The sequence below is a fragment of the Bufo bufo genome, chromosome 4 (genome assembly GCF_905171765.1).
Source record: "Bufo bufo chromosome 4, aBufBuf1.1, whole genome shotgun sequence".
Classification (NCBI taxonomy): Eukaryota; Metazoa; Chordata; class Amphibia; order Anura; family Bufonidae; genus Bufo; species Bufo bufo.
Window position 1 is genome coordinate 196,124,882 of NC_053392.1, and position 23,350 is coordinate 196,148,231.

At 44.9% G+C, this 23,350-nt stretch overlaps 1 protein-coding gene across 1 annotated transcript in view; it reads left to right on the forward strand.

The window, feature by feature from the left end:
* LOC120997866 overlaps positions 1-19,883 on the forward strand; it is a 67,561-nt gene extending 47,678 nt beyond the window's left edge. Inside the window, exon 7 of the mRNA XM_040428187.1 lies at positions 19,725-19,883. Within this exon, the coding sequence (XP_040284121.1) occupies positions 19,725-19,839 (115 nt within the window). The 3' untranslated portion in view covers positions 19,840-19,883. The remainder of the gene's footprint in view (positions 1-19,724) is intronic.
* Positions 19,884-23,350: the final 3,467 nt, after the last annotated feature.

A 23,350-nucleotide genomic window follows, 5' to 3' on the forward strand; every position in this document is an offset into this window, starting at 1 on the left:
GTTTACGTGTAACGTATTCCATAGTGGGCCTCAGATTCAAAAGACAGAATTGCCAAGGGTCTCTATGAATATGAATCCCTAAATAAATAAAGCTGTCCACCACTCTCAGGGGAGACACCGGAGAAATATCTACCCCTTCATCTACATCCACTATGCAAAGACTGGATTTAGCCCAGTTCACTCGCAGGCCAGAATATCTCCCATATCCATTTACCACGTCTAGCAGGGTTTCTAAGGAAGGGCCAGGGTCAGCTAAGTACACCAACAGGTCATCCGCATATAGCGACACCTTCTCTTGTATCCCGGCTATCGACCACCCCTCTATCAAGGAGCTATTATTGATTAATTGTGTAAGGGGTTCCATTATCAGGGAAAACAACAGCGGTGACATGGGACAACCCTGCCTTGTGCCCCTATACAGTCTAAAAGATCGGGAAGTAAATCCATTTACTCTAATGCGCGCTGTGGGCGCCTGATACAGTAGTTGGACCCATTTAATAAAGGAGAGAGGGAAATGAAGACAGGACATTGTCTCCCAAATAAAATGCCATTCTACCGAGTCAAAGGCTTTCTCATTATCGAGGGACGCCAGGACCCTTGAGCCCGCATTATCATGCCTGACCTGCAAGTTTGTAAATAGCCTTCTAAGGTTAATATCCGTTGTCTTCCCAGGCATAAAACCAGATTGATCAGGATCAATGATAGATAAGATTACTCCACTAAGCCGCTTGGCCAAAACTTTGGCTAAAATTTTGGCGTCAGTATTCAGTAGGGAAATAGGCCTATACGACGCACAGTGGTCCGGAGACTTCCCAGCTTTATGAATAACCACAATGGTAGCCTCTCCAAAGGATAAAGGCAGCCCACCGGATTCATAGGCGTAGTTAAACAATTTTAGCAAACGTGCAGAATGTAACTCAGCATCTAATCTATACCATTCCACTGGGAAGCCATCCGGACCAGGTGATTTCCCCACTGCCATGTCTCCAATCGCAGCTTTAATCTCCCCTTCATCAATAGCTCCATCTAAATACTTGCAGTCCGCCCTCGCTAATTTTGTAAGGGGAATGGCTTGAAGGAAAGATCGGATCTCTTCCGGGGTCAAGCTAATTTTAGAGCTATACAGGTCCGCGTAAAACTGGGCAAACTGCTCACATACATCTTCCGGCCGATATACCCTCGAACCATCCCCACATGTAATATGCGGGACCACCGTCTGAGGCGTCTCAGTCCTAGCCAGGAAGGCCAAAGCTCTCCCGTTCTTATCTCTGTCAGCAAATACTAAGCGCTTTTGATACAATAGTTTCTTCTGGGTATACTCAGTTAGGTGTAAACTAAGTTTCCTCTGTGCCCCATCCCATAGTCTACGACCCTCTGCATTTGGGTTTACAATAAAGGCCTGTTCTTTCTCTACCACTTCTCCTTCCAGCTTAGTCCTAGTAGCACTCAACTCTTTCCTGTGTGTAGCTATCGCCTGAATCAAAGTGCCACGTAATACCACTTTAAAGGCCTCCCACTCGACTGACGGGTTAGTTGAGCCCTCATTAAATTCCCAATAGTCCTTCATACCTTGTTGTGCAGACCAAGCTACAGGAAGGACCTCCAGCCATTTACTATTGAGTCTCCATATTCTTTCAGCCGGCGTAAGAGGTTGTTTCAGGATTACCAGCAGGGGGGCATGGTCAGAGATACCTCTTGGTAAGTAATCAGCTACCGTCAAAGAGGACAACAGGTCCCTACTAAGGAACACTAAGTCTATCCGGGGGAGAGCTGCGTGGGAGGCAGAATAACAGGAATATTGACGTCTCTCCGGATGCAAATACCTCCAACCCTCCGTCAAATCAAACACCTCGGCCCAGGAGCTTAACGCTTCATTATGGGTGTCACTGGGGCGAAGCCGATCGAGTGAACGGTCTAAGACCGCATTGTAGTCTCCAAGCACAATCAGAGGCACCGGGGCCAAGGATGCTACATGTCTCACAATCTCATCTAGAACTTCCCTCCGAAAGGGGGGGGGGACATAAACACCTACCACAAGGTAGTCAATGCCTCTGATTGCAGCATGAAGAACCACAAACCGTCCCAACATGTCATTATGCACAGAATGCAACCGGAAGAAAAGGGATTTCGCCACCAAAATTGACACACCTCTAGCCCTAGAGTTATATGTAGCATGATATGCTGCGCCCACCCACGGCCTCCGTAGTGCCAAGAGTTTGCGCCCTTGCAGATGTGTCTCCTGCAATATCAGCACGTCCGGGTTATGGTTACATAAAAAATTAAAGACCAGAGATCGTTTAATTTTGTCATTAAGACCTCTGACATTCCAGGAGACCAACCGACAGACTGTCATCATGGCGGTTTGAAAGCACAATAATCCCAAAAGAACCTGCACCACCCAAGCCATACACTCACGCACTCATACCCAGTCATCACATTCAAATCCAAAAACTTCCCAAAAGCCCAGAACATCTGGCCCCAACCCCCTCCCTGCCTAGATAACCCCAACACATCCAAGCCTAAATACCCACCCCCCATTCGTCTCTCAGAGGAAATAGGGACGAAGACCCTTAGTCAACCAACTAATCTAGGTAAACCACTAAACCTAACCTAGACAGCCAAGTATCTTCACCGTTACACATTCAGCTCCATCATATAGTGTAGTCATCTGAAAGAAAATAATGAGACCCCCGGCTCAGACGTCTCGTTATACTCAGCCCCTGCGGTCAAGCCAGTCCGAGGCCTCCTCAGGGTTAGTGAAGAATTTCACCAGATCACCGTCCTGGATTCTGAGCCGCGCTGGATACATCATGGCGTAGACAAGTCCCTTTTCCCGCAGCCGGGTCCTCACCGCTGTAAATTGTTTGCGTTGCTTCTGCACCTCTGCAGAGAAGTCCGGATAGAAGGAGATCCTAGTGTTGTCAAAACGTATGTCTTTTAGACGGCGGGCAGCCGCCAGCACAGCATCTCGATCCCTGTAGTTCAGGACTTTAAAAATAAAAGGACGGGGTGGGGCCCCCGGAGGCAGAGGCCGAGTGGGAATCCTGGGGGCCCGTTCAATTGCAAAAGTCCCTGAGAGATTTATTGGATTCAGGACTTGTTTAATGAGGTTCTCCACAAACTCCTCAGGTGCAGTGCCCTCCGCTCTTTCGGGTAGACCCATAATGCGGACATTGTTCCGTCTGTTACGGTTCTCCGCGTCTTCAACTTTCGCCATTAGGGTCTTGACTTGATTCTGGAGGGTGTGAATTTCAGAATCTTCACGTTGAGCTCTATCCTCCACGTCACTTATTCTCCTTTCAACCTCAGTCGTTCTTTCTCTTATCTGGTCAATATCGTGCCTGAGGAGAGTTAGATCCGCTTGTACATGGTCAATTTTAACTGTGAGCGCAGTCTGACAACCAGTGATGGCCGCCATAACTTTCGCCAAATCACCCTCCGGCTGTGCAGAAAGGGCCCCAACCATTCTATCTTCCGTTTGACTCATATTGTCCAGCATTAATTTAGGCGGGATAGCCTGCCCTGAGGTGCCTGTTTTCCGGCCCATAAGGCAGCCACGCTTTTGCTAGTGACAGTAACAGCGGACCACCAGCCTTCCCCTCCCCCAGGAACAAACGCACTTCAGCTGCGCCACTGAGTTGAAAGTGTCCCCTCTGCAGCACAAGGGATCGCCTCACCACCTCCAGCACATCAACCTTCTCCTCCAGGTATGTACCTCTTATATTGCAGGCTCCGAATGGTAGAAAGTCAGGAGGATCCACAGCACCGCCAGGCCAGAGGTGGAAAGAGTAGGCCCCGAACCACCGATTCGCGGTCAAGATGGCGCCCGTCACCGTAGACACGTGGGGGAAACTTTTAACTTCAGCCGGCCAGCCAGCAGAGAGCCCGGGGGTCACTCTGACCTGCAACACCAGGCTCCGCTCACTCACCGGCACCAGCAGGCACAATGTCCGCACGTCCCACTCCTCCTGCTCTCACCAGGAGGTCCACTGTCCAGGGCGTCTTGCTGCGTGCAGGCCGCACACAAGGGGGGATCAGCCAGGCGGCGACGGAGACAGCCGCAGGATAGATGATCGGGTCTCTGGTAAGCAGACCGGTTGTTGGTCCTCACCGAGGGTCTTTACTGAAAAAAATTAGGATCTGTGCAGTCAGAAAGACAGGATAATGCCAGGATGATAACGGAGCCGAAGGAACTTGCGTCCTCACACCATAGCAGTCAGGCCACGCCCCCTTTGTTGGCCTTCTAATTCTTCTTGGGCACGGCAGCATATACTTGCCCTCTTAACTCCTCCTCCTCTTTCTCACCTCGGGCGGAGGCACCGGGGACTTCACCAGACTCGTAGTCTTATTGTATTTTCTCTATAGGCTCACCCAGGATATTGTTCTCCTTTTGGGCAGGATTCAGGAGAGCCAGCCTATCGTAGTAGACCGGAACCGCATACTGGTCATCTACCTACTTGTATTTCTTCCCCAGCAAGCTGCTGGCTACTTGGAAGGGCTTGTAGGCGGAGGAGACATCTTTCAGGCCCGGGCTACACTGTACCATGAGTCTTTTGGCTTCTGCATCCATATCAGCCCCATCAACTTGTTCAGCAGAGACATCTTCCATCTTTTCTGCCTAGGCCAGCACCGTAGCGCCACTATCTCTAGACCCATTCTTAACAGGCTCTGGCTTGGACTTCTTGGCATCTTTCAGAAGACTCTGCCCATAAGGTTTCTCATTTTCCCTTGATTGAGAAAACATGTCATCCCGAAAATCTCTTGCCTCTAACTCTTCAAGCTGAATCCTCATTTCTTCCACCTGATGCTCGAGAGTACACTTAGACTTCTCCAACTCATGGACGTTCTTCTCGACGTCATCCTTTGAGCTCATGAGATCCTCCATCTCTGTTCTTAGTTGCTTGTTCAGCCTCTCTAATTCATCTCGAGCCTCTAGCGCTTCTTCAAGGGCCCTAGCCAGAGAGAGGGCCTTGGTCTCCTTCTCCTGAACATTGGCAGACACAGGAGTACCCACATTTTCTCTTGGCAACCCTGTGGGAGTTCCACTCAGGGACTCTTCAAGCCCTTTGTCGATGTCTACTGTAGTCCTTGGTGTTTTTCTGGAGTCTTTACTCTTCTCCTGGACATCAGGCAGTAGACCATTCAGTTCACTCATCTCTTTCTGGGTCTCCTCCTTTGACCCCTCTGAAGCCTTATTCAGTTGCTCTGCTAAGACAGCTAGTCCCTTCTCTATCGTATCTAGGTACCGTGTGGAAAGAGAGAAATAATCCTCCTGGTTGCAGCTGTACTGACCTGTCAGGTCATCTATCACTGCCTGGGCATGGGTCTCAGACACTAGGTTGACATCTCCCCACTTAACTCTCTAGTAACCACCTTAGTTTCGCAGGACCTTGACATGGTAGCTTCACTCTCTGAGTTGCTATCGGTTACAGCACATACGTCACATTTACCGCTCATGTTATTATTAATCCTGACCTGTAGGGGCACCAATGAGCTAATCGCCACCTAGGTCATTTCCTTATTAAACATAGAACACTGCAGAGACTGCACACTCTCCTCTGGTACGTGTGGTACATACGCTAGCACTGCCCCACTTTCCTGCACACTTATCACAGCTGTGTGCCCTCAACATTTATCAGCATTTCTACATCATTTACATTTTTACCAGCAGGGGGAGCTTCTTCCCCAATCACAGCCTGAAAAGGATAAGGGTTGTCATCATCATCATCATCACACATTTCCCATAAATCCACATTGTCATTATGAATTTCAGATAACTTGGCACATTCACTTTGCACCTTACTGGCTCCATTATTTCCAATGGTCACTTTACTTAAAGGGTTAGGTACAAGTTCTGCAGGAGTTTTGTCACTGGCTGCAGAAGTGTCTCCACTACCCCACAACTTCCAAAACAAGGGGAAATCACAGCCCAAAACTATATCATGCATGAGCCACCCCAAGCTTATAAGTTCCAGTTTCCCCTGGAGTCTCACACTCAGTGAGTGCCACCGGATAGTCCTTACTATCCACATGGTTGTCCCACACATAGTCCCCAGCTACCAAACAGGCATTTACCAGGCTCACCTGGCACCTTGCGTCCAACAACGCCTGGACTGAACTGCCATTCACCACAATGTTGCACATTTTCGGCGCAGTCTCTAGTCCCGGTGTCTCAACACCTCCCGGCCCAGCAGGTAACAACTGCTGCCGGCTCACTGTCACTTTATCTGCTATACAAGCAACAATAGGAACAGTGTTACTCATTGACGTCACGGGTTCGTCAGTTGCGGGAGGTGATCATCCTTCTCCTGGATATTAGGAACCTCCCACCTCTGATTCCTGGTCACATGACTCCTGACTATTGGACAATCAGGTGCACATTTTACGACTTGACAGCATATCCAGCAGCTCTCTCTCTGTTGCAGGACAGATGCATGCTGTCGTGGTTGGTTGCTCCCAGCAACAGCCTTATGGCACCTCCGGACATCCTCTCTAGGATTCGGTATACACTTGCAGGGAACATTTGAACTCCTGAGAGCAAAACCTCTCTCCATCTCACTTAGCTCCCATTGGTTGCCCTTAGCAACGGCACACATCACCTTGTTCTCCGATTTTCCAGCTGCACGATTTGTAGCATTTTTTCTGCTCCACAGCTGCCAAAACAATGGAAAAAAAATTTAAAAAAGGGGAGCGTAAATGGGGGAATTAGTTGGGTGATGGGACAAGGAGAGAGGACTAGAAATGGGTGGAAAAAGAGAAGGGGGGGTTTTAGAGAGAAGGGATGAAGAGGGAAAAGGGGCGCCAAGGGATTCCAAAAGCTTAAACCGTAGGAAGAAGCACAGTTGTGAGGCTGCTCACACCAAATAGAACTAGAGTTGAAACGGCATGACTAGCAAGAAAAGAAAAGACCAGTGGAGCGCCAAGTGGTGAAAGGAAATATGAGGAATGTTTGATCTATATATCAAATCACGACTTATAGCGCCCTCCTAAACATATTTAACCACCTCAGCCCCCAGTGCTTAAACACCCTGAAAGACCAGGCCACTTTTTACACTTCTGACCTACACTACTTTCACCGTTTATTGCTCGGTCATGCAACTTACCACCCAAATGAATTTTACCTCCTTTTCTTCTCACTAATAGAGCTTTCATTTGGTGGTATTTCATTGCTGCTGACATTTTTACTTTTTTTGTTATTAATCGAAATTTAACGATTTTTTTGCAAAAAAATGACATTTTTCACTTTCAGTTGTAAAATTTTGCAAAAAAAACGACATCCATATAGAAATTTTGCTCTAAATTTATAGTTCTACATGTCTTTGATAAAAAAAAAATGTTTGGGTAGAAAAAAAATGGTTTGGGTAAAAGTTATAGCGTTTACAAACTATGGTACAAAAATGTGAATTTCCGCTTTTTGAAGCAGCTCTGACTTTCTGAGCACCTGTCATGTTTCCTGAGGTTCTACAATGGCCAGACAGTACAAACACCCCACAAATGACCCCATTTCGGAAAGTACACACCCTAAGGTATTCGCTGATGGGCATAGTGAGTTCATAGAACTTTTTATTTTTTGTCACAAGTTAGCGGAAAATGATGATTTTTTTTTTTTTTTTTTTTTTCTTACAAAGTCTCATATTCCACTAACTTGTGACAAAAAATAAAAAGTTCTATGAACTCACTATGCCCATCAGCGAATACCTTGGGGTCTCTTCTTTCCAAAATGGGGTCACTTGTGGGGTAGTTATACTGCCCTGGCATTCTAGGGGCCCAAATGTGTGGTAAGGAGTTTGAAATCAAATTCAGTGAAAAATGACCTGTGAAATCCGAAAGGTGCTCTTTGGAATATGGGCCCCTTTGCCCACCTAGGCTGCAAAAAAGTGTCACACATCTGGTATCCCCGTACTCAGGAGAAGTTGAGGAATGTGTTTTGGGGTGTCATTTTATATATACCCATGCTGGGTGAGATAAATATCTTGGTCAAATGACAACTTTGTATAAAAAAATGGGAAAAGTTGTCTTTTGCCAAGATATTTCTCTCACCCAGCATGGGTATATATAAAATGACACCCCAAAACACATTCCCCACCTTCTCCTGAGTACGGAGATACCAGATGTGTGACACTTTTTTGCAGCCTAGGTGGGCAAAGGGGCCCATATTCCAAAGAGCACCTTTCGGATTTCACTCGTCATTTTTTACTGAATTTGATTTCAAACTCCTTACCACACATTTGGGCCCCTAGAATGCCAGGGCAGTATAACTACCCCACAAGTGACCCCATTTTGGAAAGAAGACACCCCAAGGTATTCCGTGAGGGGCATGGCGAGTTCCTAGAATTTTTTATTTTTTGTCACAAGTTAGTGGAAAATGATGATTTTTTTTTTTTTTTTTTTTTTCATACAAAGTCTCATATTCCACTAACTTGTGACAAAAAATAAAAACTTCCATGAACTCACTATGCCCATCAGCGAATACCTTGGGGTCTCTTCTTTCCAAAATGGGGTCACTTGTGGGGTAGTTATACTGCCCTGGCATTCTAGGGGCCCAAATGTGTGGTAAGGAGTTTGAAATCAAATTCAGTGAAAAATGACCTGTGAAATCCGAAAGGTGCTCTTTGGAATATGGGCCCCTTTGCCCACCTAGGCTGCAAAAAAGTGTCACACATCTGGTATCCCCGTACTCAGGAGAAGTTGAGGAATGTGTTTTGGGGTGTCATTTTACATATACCCATGCTGGGTGAGATAAATATCTTGGTCAAATGACAACTTTGTATAAAAAAATGGGAAAAGTTGTCTTTTGCCAAGATATTTCTCTCACCCAGCATGGGTATATATAAAATGACACCCCAAAACACATTCCCCACCTTCTCCTGAGTACGGAGATACCAGATGTGTGACACTTTTTTGCAGCCTAGGTGGGCAAAGGGGCCCATATTCCAAAGAGCACCTTTCGGATTTCACTCGTCATTTTTTACTGAATTTGATTTCAAACTCCTTACCACACATTTGGGCCCCTAGAATGCCAGGGCAGTATAACTACCCCACAAGTGACCCCATTTTGGAAAGAAGACACCCCAAGGTATTCCGTGAGGGGCATGGCGAGTTCCTAGAATTTTTTATTTTTTGTCACAAGTTAGTGGAAAATGATGATTTTTTTTTTTTTTTTTTTTTTCATACAAAGTCTCATATTCCACTAACTTGTGACAAAAAATAAAAACTTCCATGAACTCACTATGCCCATCAGCGAATACCTTGGGGTCTCTTCTTTCCAAAATGGGGTCACTTGTGGGGTAGTTATACTGCCCTGGCATTCTAGGGGCCCAAATGTGTGGTAAGGAGTTTGAAATCAAATTCAGTGAAAAATGACCTGTGAAATCCGAAAGGTGCTCTTTGGAATATGGGCCCCTTTGCCCACCTAGGCTGCAAAAAAGTGTCACACATCTGGTATCCCCGTACTCAGGAGAAGTTGAGGAATGTGTTTTGGGGTGTCATTTTACATATACCCATGCTGGGTGAGATAAATATCTTGGTCAAATGACAACTTTGTATAAAAAAATGGGAAAAGTTGTCTTTTGCCAAGATATTTCTCTCACCCAGCATGGGTATATATAAAATGACACCCCAAAACACATTCCCCACCTTCTCCTGAGTACGGAGATACCAGATGTGTGACACTTTTTTGCAGCCTAGGTGGGCAAAGGGGCCCATATTCCAAAGAGCACCTTTCGGATTTCACTCGTCATTTTTTACAGAATTTGATTTCAAACTCCTTACCACACATTTGGGCCCCTAGAATGCCAGGGCAGTATAACTACCCCACAAGTGACCCCATTTTGGAAAGAAGAGACCCCAAGGTATTCGCTGATGGGCATAGTGAGTTCATGGAATTTTTTTTTTTTTGTCACAAGTTAGTGGAATAGGAGACTTTGTATGAAAAAAAAAAAAAAAAAAAAAATCATCATTTTCCACTAACTTGTGACAAAAAATAAAAAATTCTAGGAACTTGCCATGCCCCTCACGGAATACCTTGGGGTGTCTTCTTTCCAAAATGGGGTCACTTGTGGGGTAGTTATACTGCCCTGGCATTTTCCAGGGGCCCTAATGTCTGGTAAGTAGGTAAATGACCTGTGAAATCTGAAAGGTGCTCTTTGGAATGTGGGCCCCTTTGCCCACCTAGGCTGCAAAAAAGTGTCACACATCTGGTATCTCCGTACTCAGGAGAAGGTGGGGAATGTGTTTTGGGGTGTCATTTTACATATACCCATGCTGGGTGAGAGAAATATCTTGGCAAAAGACAACTTTTCCCATTTTTTTTATACAAAGTTGGCATTTGACCAAGATATTTATCTCACCCAGCATGTGTATATGTAAAATGACACCCCAAAACATATTCCCCAACTTCTGCTGAATACGGAGATACCATATGTGTGACACTTTTTTGCAGCCTAGGTGGGCAAAGGGGCCCAAATTCCTTTTAGGAGGGCATTTTTAGACATTTGGATACCAGACTTCTTCTCACGCTTTGGGGCCCCTAAAATGCCAGGGCAGTATAAATACCCCACATGTGACCCCATTTTGGAAAGAAGACACCCCAAGGTATTCAATGAGGGGCATGGCGAGTTCATTGAAAAAAAAAAATTTTGGCACAAGTTAGCGGAAATTGATTTTTTGGATTTTGTTCTCACAAAGTCTCCCTTTCCGCTAACTTGGGACAAAAATTTCAATCTTTCATGGACTCAATATGCCCCTCAGCGAATACCTTGGGGTGTCTTCTTTCCAAAATGGTGTTATTTGTGGGGTGTTTGTACTGCCCTGGCATTTGAGGGTCTCCGCAATCATTACATGTATGCCCAGCATTAGGAGTTTCTGCTATTCTCCTTATATTGAGCATACAGGTAATGAGATTTTTTTTTTCCGTTCAGCCGCTGGGCTGAAAGAAAAAAATGAACAGCACAGATTTCTTCATTCGCATCGATCAATGTGGATGAAAAAATCTCTGCCAAAAAAAGAAAAAGGAGGGGAAAGGCGTCTGCCAGGACATAGGAGCTCCGCCCAACATCCATGCCCACTTAGCTCGTATGCCCTGGCAAACCCGATTTCTCCATTCACATCAATCGATGTGGATGAATAAATCATTGCCGGGATTTTTTTTTTTATATATACAAAGTGTTTGCCAAAGTATATGAACACCGCCACCTCCTCAGCTCATATGCCTCGGCAAACGTATCTTTTACTGCAGAGGAGAAATCTCGTCTTGCAGCGCCGCATACACCGACTTGCGTGTAATCTGACAGCAGCGCAATGCTTCTGTCCGAATGCACATCAGTGCTGCAGCTAGTCGATCGGTTGGTCCACCTGGAAGGTAAAAAAAAAAAAAAAAAAGAGAAAAAACCAGGCCGCAACACAATAATTTTATTAACTTTGGAAGAGAACATAGAAACTTTAACTTTTTGAACTGAACATTAACCTTTTTGCTTACTGGTGTTTTTTTTTTTTTTGTTTTTTTTTTACCTTTATAGAACAAACCTCTCCTTCCCCATGGGTCAATGTGCAAAGCGCAAATCGCCCAAAGATGTGGCGAAGTACGTTATGCACTTTGTCCCATGTGAAAGGAGACGTTTGCAGCAGCTGTGAGTGAATGGGCCCTAATAGCCCTGTGTGCCTGTCCTGGTGAGATGTGATCCCTATGCTAGGTGTACCTGTGTGTGGTACTTCCGGAAACACTCTCCTAAGCATAGGGCAGGGTGGTCAGGGCAGTCAGGACAGAAATAGCGGGTGTCACGCCTTATTCCACTCCTGCTACAGACACGACATCTTTTTCGGGGTGACGGTTGGATTGAGGTACCAGCAACGACATTGGGGAAATGTCGCTCGTGTAGACGGCTAACTACACTGGTGGATGGGGCCACGGAACCTTCTGGATACAGGAGGTTCTCGATGATCTCTTCCTGGAATTTGAGGAAGGATCGTGTTCTCCCAGCCTTACTGTAGAGAACAAAACTATTATACAGCGCCAATTGAATCAAATATACAGACACCTTCTTATACCAGCGTCTGGTTCTGCGGGAAACTAAATACGGAGACAACATCTGGTCATTGAAGTCCACCCCTCCCATGAGCAAATTATAGTCGTGGACTGAGAGGGGCTTTTCAATGACACGGGTTGCTCGCTCAATTTGGATTGTCGTGTCTGCGTGAATGGAGGAGAGCATGTAAACGTCACGCTTGTCTCTCCATTTCACCGCGAGCAGTTCTTCATTACACAAGGCAGCCCTCTCCCCCCTTGCAAGACGGGTGGTAACAAGCCGTTGGGGGAAGCCCCGGCGACTAGGTCGCACGGTGCCACAGGCGCAAATCCGTTCTAGAAACAAATGCCTAAAGAGGGCCACACTTGTGTAGAAATTGTCCACATAAAGATGGTACCCCTTGCCGAATAAGGGTGACACCAAGTCCCAGACTGTCTTCCCACTGCTCCCCAGGTAGTCAGGGCAACCGACCGGCTCCAGGGTCTGATCTTTTCCCTCATAGACACGAAATTTGTGGGTATAGCCTGTGGCCCTTTCACAGAGCTTATACAATTTGACCCCATACCGGGCACGCTTGCTTGGGATGTATTGTTTGAAGCCAAGGCGCCCGGTAAAATGTATTAGGGACTCGTCTATGCAGATGTTTTGCTCGGGGGTATACAAATCTGCAAATTTCTGGTTGAAATGGTCTATGAGGGGCCGAATTTTGTGGAGCCGGTCAAAAGCTGGGTGGCCTCTGGGACGGGAGGTGGTGTTGTCGCTAAAATGCAGAAAACGGAGGATGGTCTCAAATCGTGTCCTGGACATAGCAGCAGAGAACATGGGCATGTGATGAATTGGGTTCGTGGACCAATATGACCGCAATTCATGCTTTTTAGTTAGACCCATGTTGAGGAGAAGGCCCAGAAAAATTTTAATTTCGGAAACTTGGACTGGTTTCCACCGGAAAGGCTGGGCATAAAAGCTTCCCGGGTTTGCGGTTATAAATTGTGTGGCATACCGGTTTGTCTCTGCCACGACTAAGTCCAAGAGCTCCGCAGTCAAGAACAGCTCAAAAAATCCCAGGGCCGAACCGATTTGAGCCGTCTCAACCCGAACTCCAGACTGGGCGGTGAAAGGGGGAACTACAGGTGCGGCTGAAGTTGGTGACTGCCAATCAGGGTTTGCCAGCACCTCAGGGACTCTAGGGGCTCTACGGGCCTGTCTGTGCGGTGGCTGCGACGGGGTAACTACTGCACGTGCCACCGTACCAGCTTCAACTGCCCTTCTGGTGCTCGCTACTTCACCATGTTGTACGGCAGTGCTGGTACTAGGTCCAGGAAGGGCTGCGCTGCTGGTGTATGCCTCACCACGTGATCCGGCAGCGACAGCCCCACTCTGCTGCTCTTGAAGCGGATCCTGCGTAACCTGTGGTCTAGCGACACGGGGCCGGGTACGCCTGGTGCTATCAGGGACCTCAGCCTCCTCGTCCGAACTTTGGGTCAGAGAGCCACTGCTTTCCACAGGTTCATATTCTGACCCGCTAGATTCGTCAGATGAGGGTTCCCACTCCTCATCCGACTGGGTCAGAATCCTGTAGGCCTCTTCAGAAGAATACCCCCTGTTTGACATTTTGGACTACTAAATTTAGGGGTATTCCCTGAGACTACCCAAGAAAAAAAGCAAACCTGTCTTACAAAGGGGAGGCTAGCGAAGTACCGGAGGCCGCTGCGGTTGATAAAAAATATCAAAACTGATTTTTTTATCGCCGCAGTGCGTGTACAGTGAATGTGCAGTGATCAAAAAACAAAAAATTTTTTGTCACTGCGGCGGGGCGGGCGTGGGTGAACGCACGTGTGGGCGACCGATCAGGCCTGATCGGGCAAACACTGCGTTTTGGGTGGAGGGCGAGCTAAGGTGACACTAATACAAGTATAGATCTGACAGTGATCAGTTTTGATCACTTACAGATACTATAAAAGTACAAATGCTGATTAGCGATACGCTAATCAGCGAATAAAAGTGACTGCGGTGCAGTGGGCTGGGCGCTAACTGACGCTAACTACCTAACCAAGGGGCCTAAACTATCCCTAAAACCTAACAGCCAATACTAGTGGAAAAAAAAAAGTGACAGTTTACACTGATCACTTTTTTTCCTTTCACTAGTGATTGACAGGGGCGATCAAAGGGGTGATCAAAGGGTTAATTGGGGTGCAGGGGGGTGATCTGGGGCTAAGGTGTAGTGTTTGGTGTACTCACAGTTCAGTCTGCTCCTGTGCTGGATCCAACCGACGAAAAGGACCAGCACAGGAGCAGACAAGCCATATAACAGATCATATTTACTAATATGATCTGTTATATGGCTTGTGATTGGATTTTTTGAAAATCGCCAGCCTGCCAGCCAATGATCGTTGCTGGCAGGCTGGTGACGAAATTGTTCTTTAACTTTTGCCGGCCCGCGATGCGCATGCGCGGGCCGGCAATACCCGAAATCTCGCGTCTCGCGAGATGACGCACGGATGCGTCCAGGAGGAATGAATCAACCACCTTCCGGACGCATCCGTGCGTTAGGCGGTCGGGAGGTGGTTAAAAGAGGGGCCATATGTTGTGCAGCCCAGTGTAATTAAGGGATAAATAGCATTTAAACGTTTTAGGGCTGTAAATAAAATAACATAAACTAAATAAATTCGTACAGTCGTATATATTTTTACTCACTTCACCAGGGGGAGGGGCGCAAGATAAACTGAGGACACTTGACGCCAGACCCCCCCCTCGCAAAGATCGCCTGTAGAGTGTTAAATCCCCTTGTCGTCCTCTAAATAGATGACTCGGTGGACTCCAGATGTTGCACAAGGCATCCTTTATTGGGTAAGCTCGACGCGTTTCGGGGTGTATAAAAACCCCTTCCTCAGGAGCATATTGCCATAACAATAAAACAGATAATAAGCAGCATTTTATAGGTAAGCACACAAGGGAGGGCGCACCATGTGGTGGACTGCTTCCTCCCGATCATGTGACCCGGAACCGGAGGTGCGTTCCACACATGGAATGCACATCCACCGGTCCAGGTCCATTTTTCTTATTCTTGTATTAGACTTTAGGCTAAAGTATATAAATCGGTATGAACTCCTGAGAGCAAAACCTCTCTCCATCTCACTTGGCTCCCGTTGGTTGCCCTTAGTAAAGACACACATCACCTTTTTCTCTGATTCTCCAGCCGCAGGATTTGTATCATTTTTTCTGCTCCACAGCTGCCAAAACAATGGAAAGTCTTTGCCCAGTTCCTCAGCACAGCTGTTACCATGGGAAACGCCTTGGGTTAGGACATCTTTGTTTGTCGAACCCGCCCATTAGCTCTTCCTGCTCCGGTTGCTTCATCACTTGCCTTTGGCTAGCCTTCAGATTGGCCCGCATCAGCTGCTTAGTGAAATCCTCCTTCCACCCCATAGCAACACACAGTCCTCTAACAACTAGTACCCCCAATTTTTTTTTCAACAGGTCAGTCTTTATTTTATTTTTTTCTGGGCTTCTGGCCCTTTAAATTGCCGCCAAACTTTTTCTTTGCAACATAGCAAAAATAGTCCAGAATAACATGAGCAGCACCTGCTCCACCGGAAAAACAGGCTTCCGGCCCTTTAACTCCAACACAGCAGTAATCAGCGGCACCTGCTCTTTTCCGTCATGTCGTTGCCCCTAGCAACCAGTTTTTTTTTAGCATGGACACTGCCCAGCAATTCCGCAGTCTTCAGCATGGTGCACACTTGCTGGTGCCAGCATCATCTACCAATTGTAAGGGATAGTTTACTCTTAAATTGTCGCCATCACAGATTACTTCACTAGACAAGGGTAGAATGTCCAAACTCGTGCTTTATTCCGGACATTTCAGCAAAAACAGGTTATAAAGTCGCAGCTTCAACTCATCACGTGTGACATCCACACAAAATAATAAACACTTGCCTGTCTAGGCTCTAACTAAAACATATGACGTGTCTCTCTGACTCACCTATACATCACAGTTCACACACTGTCTCAGGTGCGGCTTTCTCAGTCCAATAGTACAGCAGCCTCCAGGCTGCAGCAAATACGAGTCCCTTTGGGCGATTGTGGTCCAGCAGTTCTCCCGACTCTGGTCTTGTGACCCTTGTGCCGCAGGCATCACTGCGTCCCCCAAATTCCAGGCTGTCACTTAGCCTCATGGTCAATCAGCCTAGCCCGGTTGAGACCACACACACAGAGCCTCAGCAGGCCTCTATTTCCGGATAACACCCTCCCCTAACTGACACCCTGGGAGGTGCTTTATCCCAGTCTGATTATCGCAGACCTCAACTCCAATCGTTTCTGGACCATGGAAACACCCATCCTAGAAGGGTGTGGATTGGCAGATCCCACTTGCAGTCCTATCTGCCAATCCAACTAAAATTCAGCCCAGAATATACCAGAAACAACCTTGTCTCAGCCACCTACATGCTGCTGAGACTATTGCATCCCGGATTTTAGCTATCCCACCCAGCTGAGGTATCTGAGTGGGATATGCACACCTTCCTGCACTGTCCACCTTATCGCAGCTTTTATGAACTACTGTACAGCATGTTTTTAATAGTGTTGCAGAGTTTTTAATGCTTTGTGCTTTTATAGTCAATACCTTTGTGATCTTAAGGAGCATATTTCTGGGGGCATTTGCTAGAATGGTTAGCATTTTTGGTGGACCCAAGTTCAGTATCTGTAATGCTTTAACCACTTCCCAACCGCCCATTGACTATAAACGTCCTGGGCGGTCGGATTTATCTCTGATCGGATGTTTCTGAACATCCTTTCAGAGATGGCAGCTGCACGCTAATCAGAAAGCCAAATGTACAATACAATGGTGCCAATAAAACTACAGCTTTTCCCACATAAAATAGGCCCTCACACAGCTCATTCAACAAAAAAAAAAAACAGTTATCGCTCTTAAAAACCATGACCGAAAATTCCATGCTAGAAAATCCAGATGCCGCTCCTTCCCTTCTGAGCCCTGGCGTATCCCCAAATAACAGTTTACGAACACAATTGGGGTGCTACTGTATTCAGGAGAAAGTGGGTAGCAAATTGGGGGGTGGGATATTCTCCTGTTAACTTTTGTGAAAAATAAAGTTTGGGCCTAAAGCACCATTAAAAAAAAAAAGAAAATGTAATTTTTTTATTTTCATGTCCAAGTATTACAATTACAAATTCTATGAAACACCTGTTAAGTGAAGTGCTCGCTACAACCCTTAAACATTCCTTGAGTGGTGTAGTTTACAAAATGTGGTCACTTTTTGGGGGGTTTCACTGTGGGGATACTTCAAATGCAGCATGGTGCCCAAAGACCATTCCAGAAAAATCTGCGCTCCAAAAACCATCAAGCACTGCCTTCTGTTCCCTATCGTGTGCCCAAACAGCGGTATATGACCACATATGAGGTGTTTCTGCAAGCTGCAGAATCAAGGTAATAAATATTGAGGTTTGTTTTGTTGTTAACCCTTGATGTGTTCCAGGAAAAAAATGATTGAAATGGAAAATCTGCAAAAAAAGTAAAATGTTGAAATGTCACCTCTATTTTGCTTCAATTCCTATGGAATACCTAAAGGGTTACATTTCTAAAACCAGTTTTGAATAGTTTGCGGGGTGTCGTTTATGGGTTGGTTGTATTATGTAAGCCCCACAAAGTGACCAGTACTGAACTGGTCTTTAAAAAAGTTGACTTTGAAAATTTTCTTAAAAATTTCAAAAATTGCTTCTAAAATTCTAAACCTTCTAACGTCCTAAAAAATCTGAATTACATTTAAAAAATGATGCCAACATAAAGTACACAAATGCGGAATGATCATTAATTAATATTTTATAAGGCATTACTATCTATCTTAGAAGCAGAGAGATTCAAATTTAGAAAACAGTGAATTTTTTTTATAAATAAAGGTAAGACATATTGACTCAAATTCACCACTAACATGAAGTACAATGTGTCATGAGAAAACAATCTCTGAATGGCTTGCATAAGTAAAAGCCTTCCAAAGTTATTACCATATAAAATGACACATGTCAGATTAGCAAAATTAGGCCTGGTCAGGAAGGGGGTAAATGGCCCAGTCTGGAAGTGGTTAATATATTAGGTTACACATTGTAACAATTACAAAAGATCATAGGGGTAATTTTTCAAGGGACTTGACACTATTTTAGCCGCAAACCCCTTTTTTTAATGCCATGTGACATCACTAAGGGCTGTTTCACATGAGCGCTCCACTCTGGACTTGCAGGAACGCACAGCATTATCATGATTTATAATGCTATGTGTCTCTGCATGGCCTTTTTTCCCCAGAATCATAGTGACATAAAGCTGTCAGTATGATTTTGTGGAAATAAGGTCAAGTAGAGGCACATAGCATCATAAATCAGTATAATGCTGTGCGTTCCTGCAAGTCCAGAGCATTGGATCACACTCACACATGGAGCGTGATTCCCGCAATGGACTCGCTCGTGTGAAACAGCCCTAAGTCGCACGGCTGGTTTCAACAAGAGAGAGAGAGAGAGAGAGAAGCCTAGTATACAAATGTGTGTTCCTTAACAATTTATATATGTGTTGTCTAAGGGGTACTCTTTCTCATTATGGAAAGTCCCTAGTATGCCGAGTACATGTGTGCAATATTGTAGGCCAGGCGATGCCCCTCTGGGTTTCTGGGAAAAATATTTACATCTAATGTCAGAGAATGTTAGACATGATCATTATATTTTCCCCAGAAATCAAGTGGAGCGTTGTCTAGCCTATTCATGTATATCAACCGGTCTCCATAACAGAAGTAGTACCCACCCAGGGGTTCCTCCTAAGGTCTTGCAACTTTAAAAACTCTCTCTCTCTCAAAAATAATTTTTTGGGTGGATCCGAACGTCTTACAAAATTCGGACAAAATCACAAACTGGTAGAACCAGTTTGCTCATCCTTAATTTTAATCTATTTGTTCGCACATTAGCGGTTTTCACTGAGAGACACACACTACTTTGGTCTGTGATGCGGACCAAACATGCCTATTGAAGTCTATGGGTCTGTAAAAAAAACCACTGACAACACAGATGGTATTTGTGTTCTTTCAGTGTTTCACTGACCACTCGAAGGAGATGCTCTGGAAATTTTTATTATAATTTTTTTTGAGAAGTGTACACTTTTGCTGTGGCCATTAGCCTCAAAACATATCGCTCATAATGTCACTCTTAAAACAAACACAGCTACAAAAAAAAAAAACCTCTACTAACTCAAAATTCCATAATAGAGTGTTTTAAAATCAGCTTTTTTAATCAGACAATTTATTGAAAGACAAGATTATGGTGAACTTTATTTAATTAATGTCATCTTTCTGAATGAAAATGTCCCAGTGAACTCAACTGAACTGTTTTATACCGGGACTGACATTCAAAAACATCAACTTTGTAGCCCAAGCTTCAAATGTATTTTGCCATTATTTCAGGAAAACCCTAGTAAAAACTGGCATAACCATAACATACGAATAAACCCTGGTCACCTTTTTAGTTAAAGGTTGGGGACTTGCAGAAGATTGTCTTTGCTTCAGTATGCTGATTCATCTGCACCCATACTGAAGGCCAGCCCAAGAATTTCATGAAATGCAAACAGATATTAACTTATATACATGTCATTAGAGCCATGTTTGCAGCTCATTTATTTTTCATGATGATATACGTTTTTTAATATTTCAGAGTGTTTTCCATTTTGCCAAACTTGAAAACTTTAGATGGAATTCCAAAACTTCCAGAGGATTGGTCTGTGACAGAAGAAAGTCATTTTTTAACAAGCAAGTGTACAATTTTGTAACCATTTTCTGTATTGGTGCCTGAAATGTGAACTATTCAAGCAAGGCAGATTTGATCGGTAACGAGCAGTATATTTTCTCAAGGTGCTGAGCAAATTGTATTTTTTATAACAATAATAAAAAATCTGTACAATATTTAACTGTGTTCTGTAGTGTTTTACTACTGGAATAGCACACAATGCCTTGCTCACTCACTCAGGATTTGCACTAGGCCAGTTTTACGTGAGCCTATTACTGGCACCTTTATGCGCACATATTATAGATGAGTGAACCAAATTCACAGGATCATAGATGCCCATTCTATACCTACACTCAGACCAGAACACTTGTGCGGACATCTCAGCCGGCCCTGTCAATCTCGCACCTGCGCTGCTGCTCAGAATAGTGGAGCAAGTAATGAAGTTCTGCTTCCACTACTGGAGAAGCTGCTTCAGAAGCACAGCCTCTGCGCTTGCACTGCTACTCAGAGCATCTGAGCAAGCGTTAGATTCTCAAGGCCAGCTGAGATGTCCGGCTCTGTCAATCAAGTAGCAGGGGGTGCGTCTTCAGCTGCGCGGACAGCCCCTCGTAACTGTAGAACTCTGGTTAATAAGACAAATGGATAAAAAATGATTCACATGTGTATTCTAGGAGTAAATCCAGACATAATCCACAATATGTGAACATACTCTGTCTTATCACGCCATGTAAGAGATGTCAAAGAATGGGGCAGATTTACAAGTCTTGTCTAATATGGACATAGTTTAAGCGGTCAGTCTAAAGGTGCTCTAAATTTATCTCAGTGGGTCACACTATATGATAAATTTGGTGCATCTGCAGTTTTGGCACATGTTACACCCCCTTGTCTATAGTTTTCAACATGAAACAGGTGCACTCCGACTATGTAGGACTTGTAACAGTCAATCCATGTTCTGTATAATTCAACGGCACACAATATAATTAGCATTTCCAATCTTGGCTTTTATTTGCATGCAGAATATACCCAGGTAGGGTAAGGCAAGTAAACTGAAAGTATAATACACAGTATCAGCAGAGCCAGATGGTTCGGTGCCATCAGACCTTGGAGCTTGAGGGAAGAGGTGGTGCCCACACCCTCATTGATTAGCTGTTCCGGAGTAGCTCTGGTGCTGGAAGTAGGCACAAGAATGATACAGCTGTGTAACCAGCATCATCCACTACACACAAGGATGGAGCTGTGTAGTTCAAGTGCCTACTTCCAGCATGGGAACAATTGCAGAACAACTGATTGGTGGGGGTATGAGACTCCCACAAATCAGATATTGATGGCCTATCTTGAGAATAGGCCTTCAGTATATAAGTATTGGACAAACCCTTTAAAAACTAAAACTTGTTGCAGTAAATGTTATGAAATAAAAAATGAACTTTACTCACCAATTAAATTATCTGCCTTCTACATATGTTCCCCTGGTACTGAGAGTCTCTGTTTCTTTGGTACAGCTACATGACTACTGAAGCCTATCACTGGCCTCAGCAATGATGCTAGCAATTCTGGCACAAGATCGCTGAGGCCAGTGATTGGATCCAGTGGTCATCATTGCTCCAGGAAAATAAACAAAGGCTGGCAGGGCGAGTGGAGCATTAGTGCTGGAGCAGTGAGTGACTTAACTGGCGTGTAATGTTTTTATTTTTATTTTTTAACATTTCCTATAGTTAATTTTATTTCTTGGACACCCCCTAGCAAACAAATATATACTATAACATATTTTCTAACCTTTAAATCTAAAATCACAGGACATTTTAGGGCCCATGTACCAGCCAAAACGCACAGAAAGTCCCATTTTAATCCAAAATATCATAAACCATACCCCTTTGTAGTTTGGTTGCTGGGATTGCCTCAGGAAAAAATAGGACTGTAGGTGAGTATGATATATTTGTCCATATTATGCTACTAAACCAGGTATGTGCACTACCCCAGAATAGGGTACTTGCAAACTGTTCTTGTTGCATAATGATATTTACTGTTAGTTAATATGTTAATGCCTTGTAATGTACCAACATATCTCTGTATGGATCAGTCAGGGTTAATGATGCTCTTGTAGGAGGGACTTCGATCCAGCCCTAACTCAGTTAGTAGTGTGTTACCTGAGGAAAGTTCTTCAGAAAGAGACAGAGAAAGGAAAGAACCAAGGACGTCCAGAATCTGTGTGGCTGAGCATTGGAGTCAGTCAGTAGTTTATTTGCTGTTTAAGGCTGCTTTCACACTCACGTTTGGTGCGGATACATCATGGATCTGCACAGACGGATCCGTTCAGATAATACAAACATCTGCATCCATTCAGAACGGATCCGTTTGTATTATCTTTAACATAGCCAAGACGGATCCGTCTTGAACACCATTGAAAGTCAATGGAGGACGGATCCGTTTTCTATTGTGTCCGATTGTGTCATAGAAAACATATCCGTCCCCATTGACTTACATTGTATGTCAGAACGGATCTGTTTGCAAGCAGCCTTTTGGTGTCCGCCTCCAAAGCGGAATGGAGACTGAACGGAGGCAAACTGATGCATTCTGAGCGGATCCTTTTCCATTCAGAATGCATTAGGACAAAACTGAAAATACAGCGAGTGCGACCATTGCAAGAGAAATACTGCCATGCTGCCAGCCTTAGATTCTGCAAAGAGTTACTTTGATAGAGAAGATGGAGAGATAGAGATGAAGGAGTACCATAATCCCCATCCTGGCCTATATCCATACATTGCTATCTAGGAAAATTTGCACTGTGAATTATTTAGAACTCTGTTTGATTATTGTTGGATGTACTACAACTCCCATCCTGCACTTAAGTAAAGAGAGACGTTTATTATACTACTTTTGGCCTGCTTGCTGATTCAAGCACCATTTTCCTGCCACTGCACTAACACGCCATGCCTTGGACCCATGAAAATCCATAACACCAAGGGCACTCCAACTACCATCAGCCAGGAGCCCCAACATCACAGTGTGCCCTCCTGTCACTACCCTGACCCTAGGGCAGTGGCGGACTAGGAATTTAAGGTGGCCAGAAATACAAAATACTGCCCCAGCAGAACCAAATACAGTTGAATGCAGGAGGGTACTCTCTTCTGCCAGCCAGGTGCATAAGTGCCAGATGCTCCTAGCTGAGCATCAGCCCACCAGGAAATCTTTCTGTAGGGTCTATGGCCAGCCAGCGGGCCCCTGCCCTATGGAGCATCAGTGTAAGGATTGCCACTGTGAAAAACTATTGCATCCAGAGCCACTATTACTCCCATCCTCCACTCCGTTGCTCGGGAATTTGCAGCATATGTACCTAGTCATGGAAATTATGATGCGTCTAATAAGAGCTTGGTCCTTTATCAATAAGGTCTGATGTAGACAGCTGTATTTTTCATCTATGTGAACATTTTTTTTCGGAAAGCACACCATAGGGTGATGCTCATATTCATCTTTTTTGCAGATTCATTTTGGCATTCCACAGATTATAGAACAAGTCCTATTCTTCTCCATATTATGGAGGAGAATAGTCCTTTCTA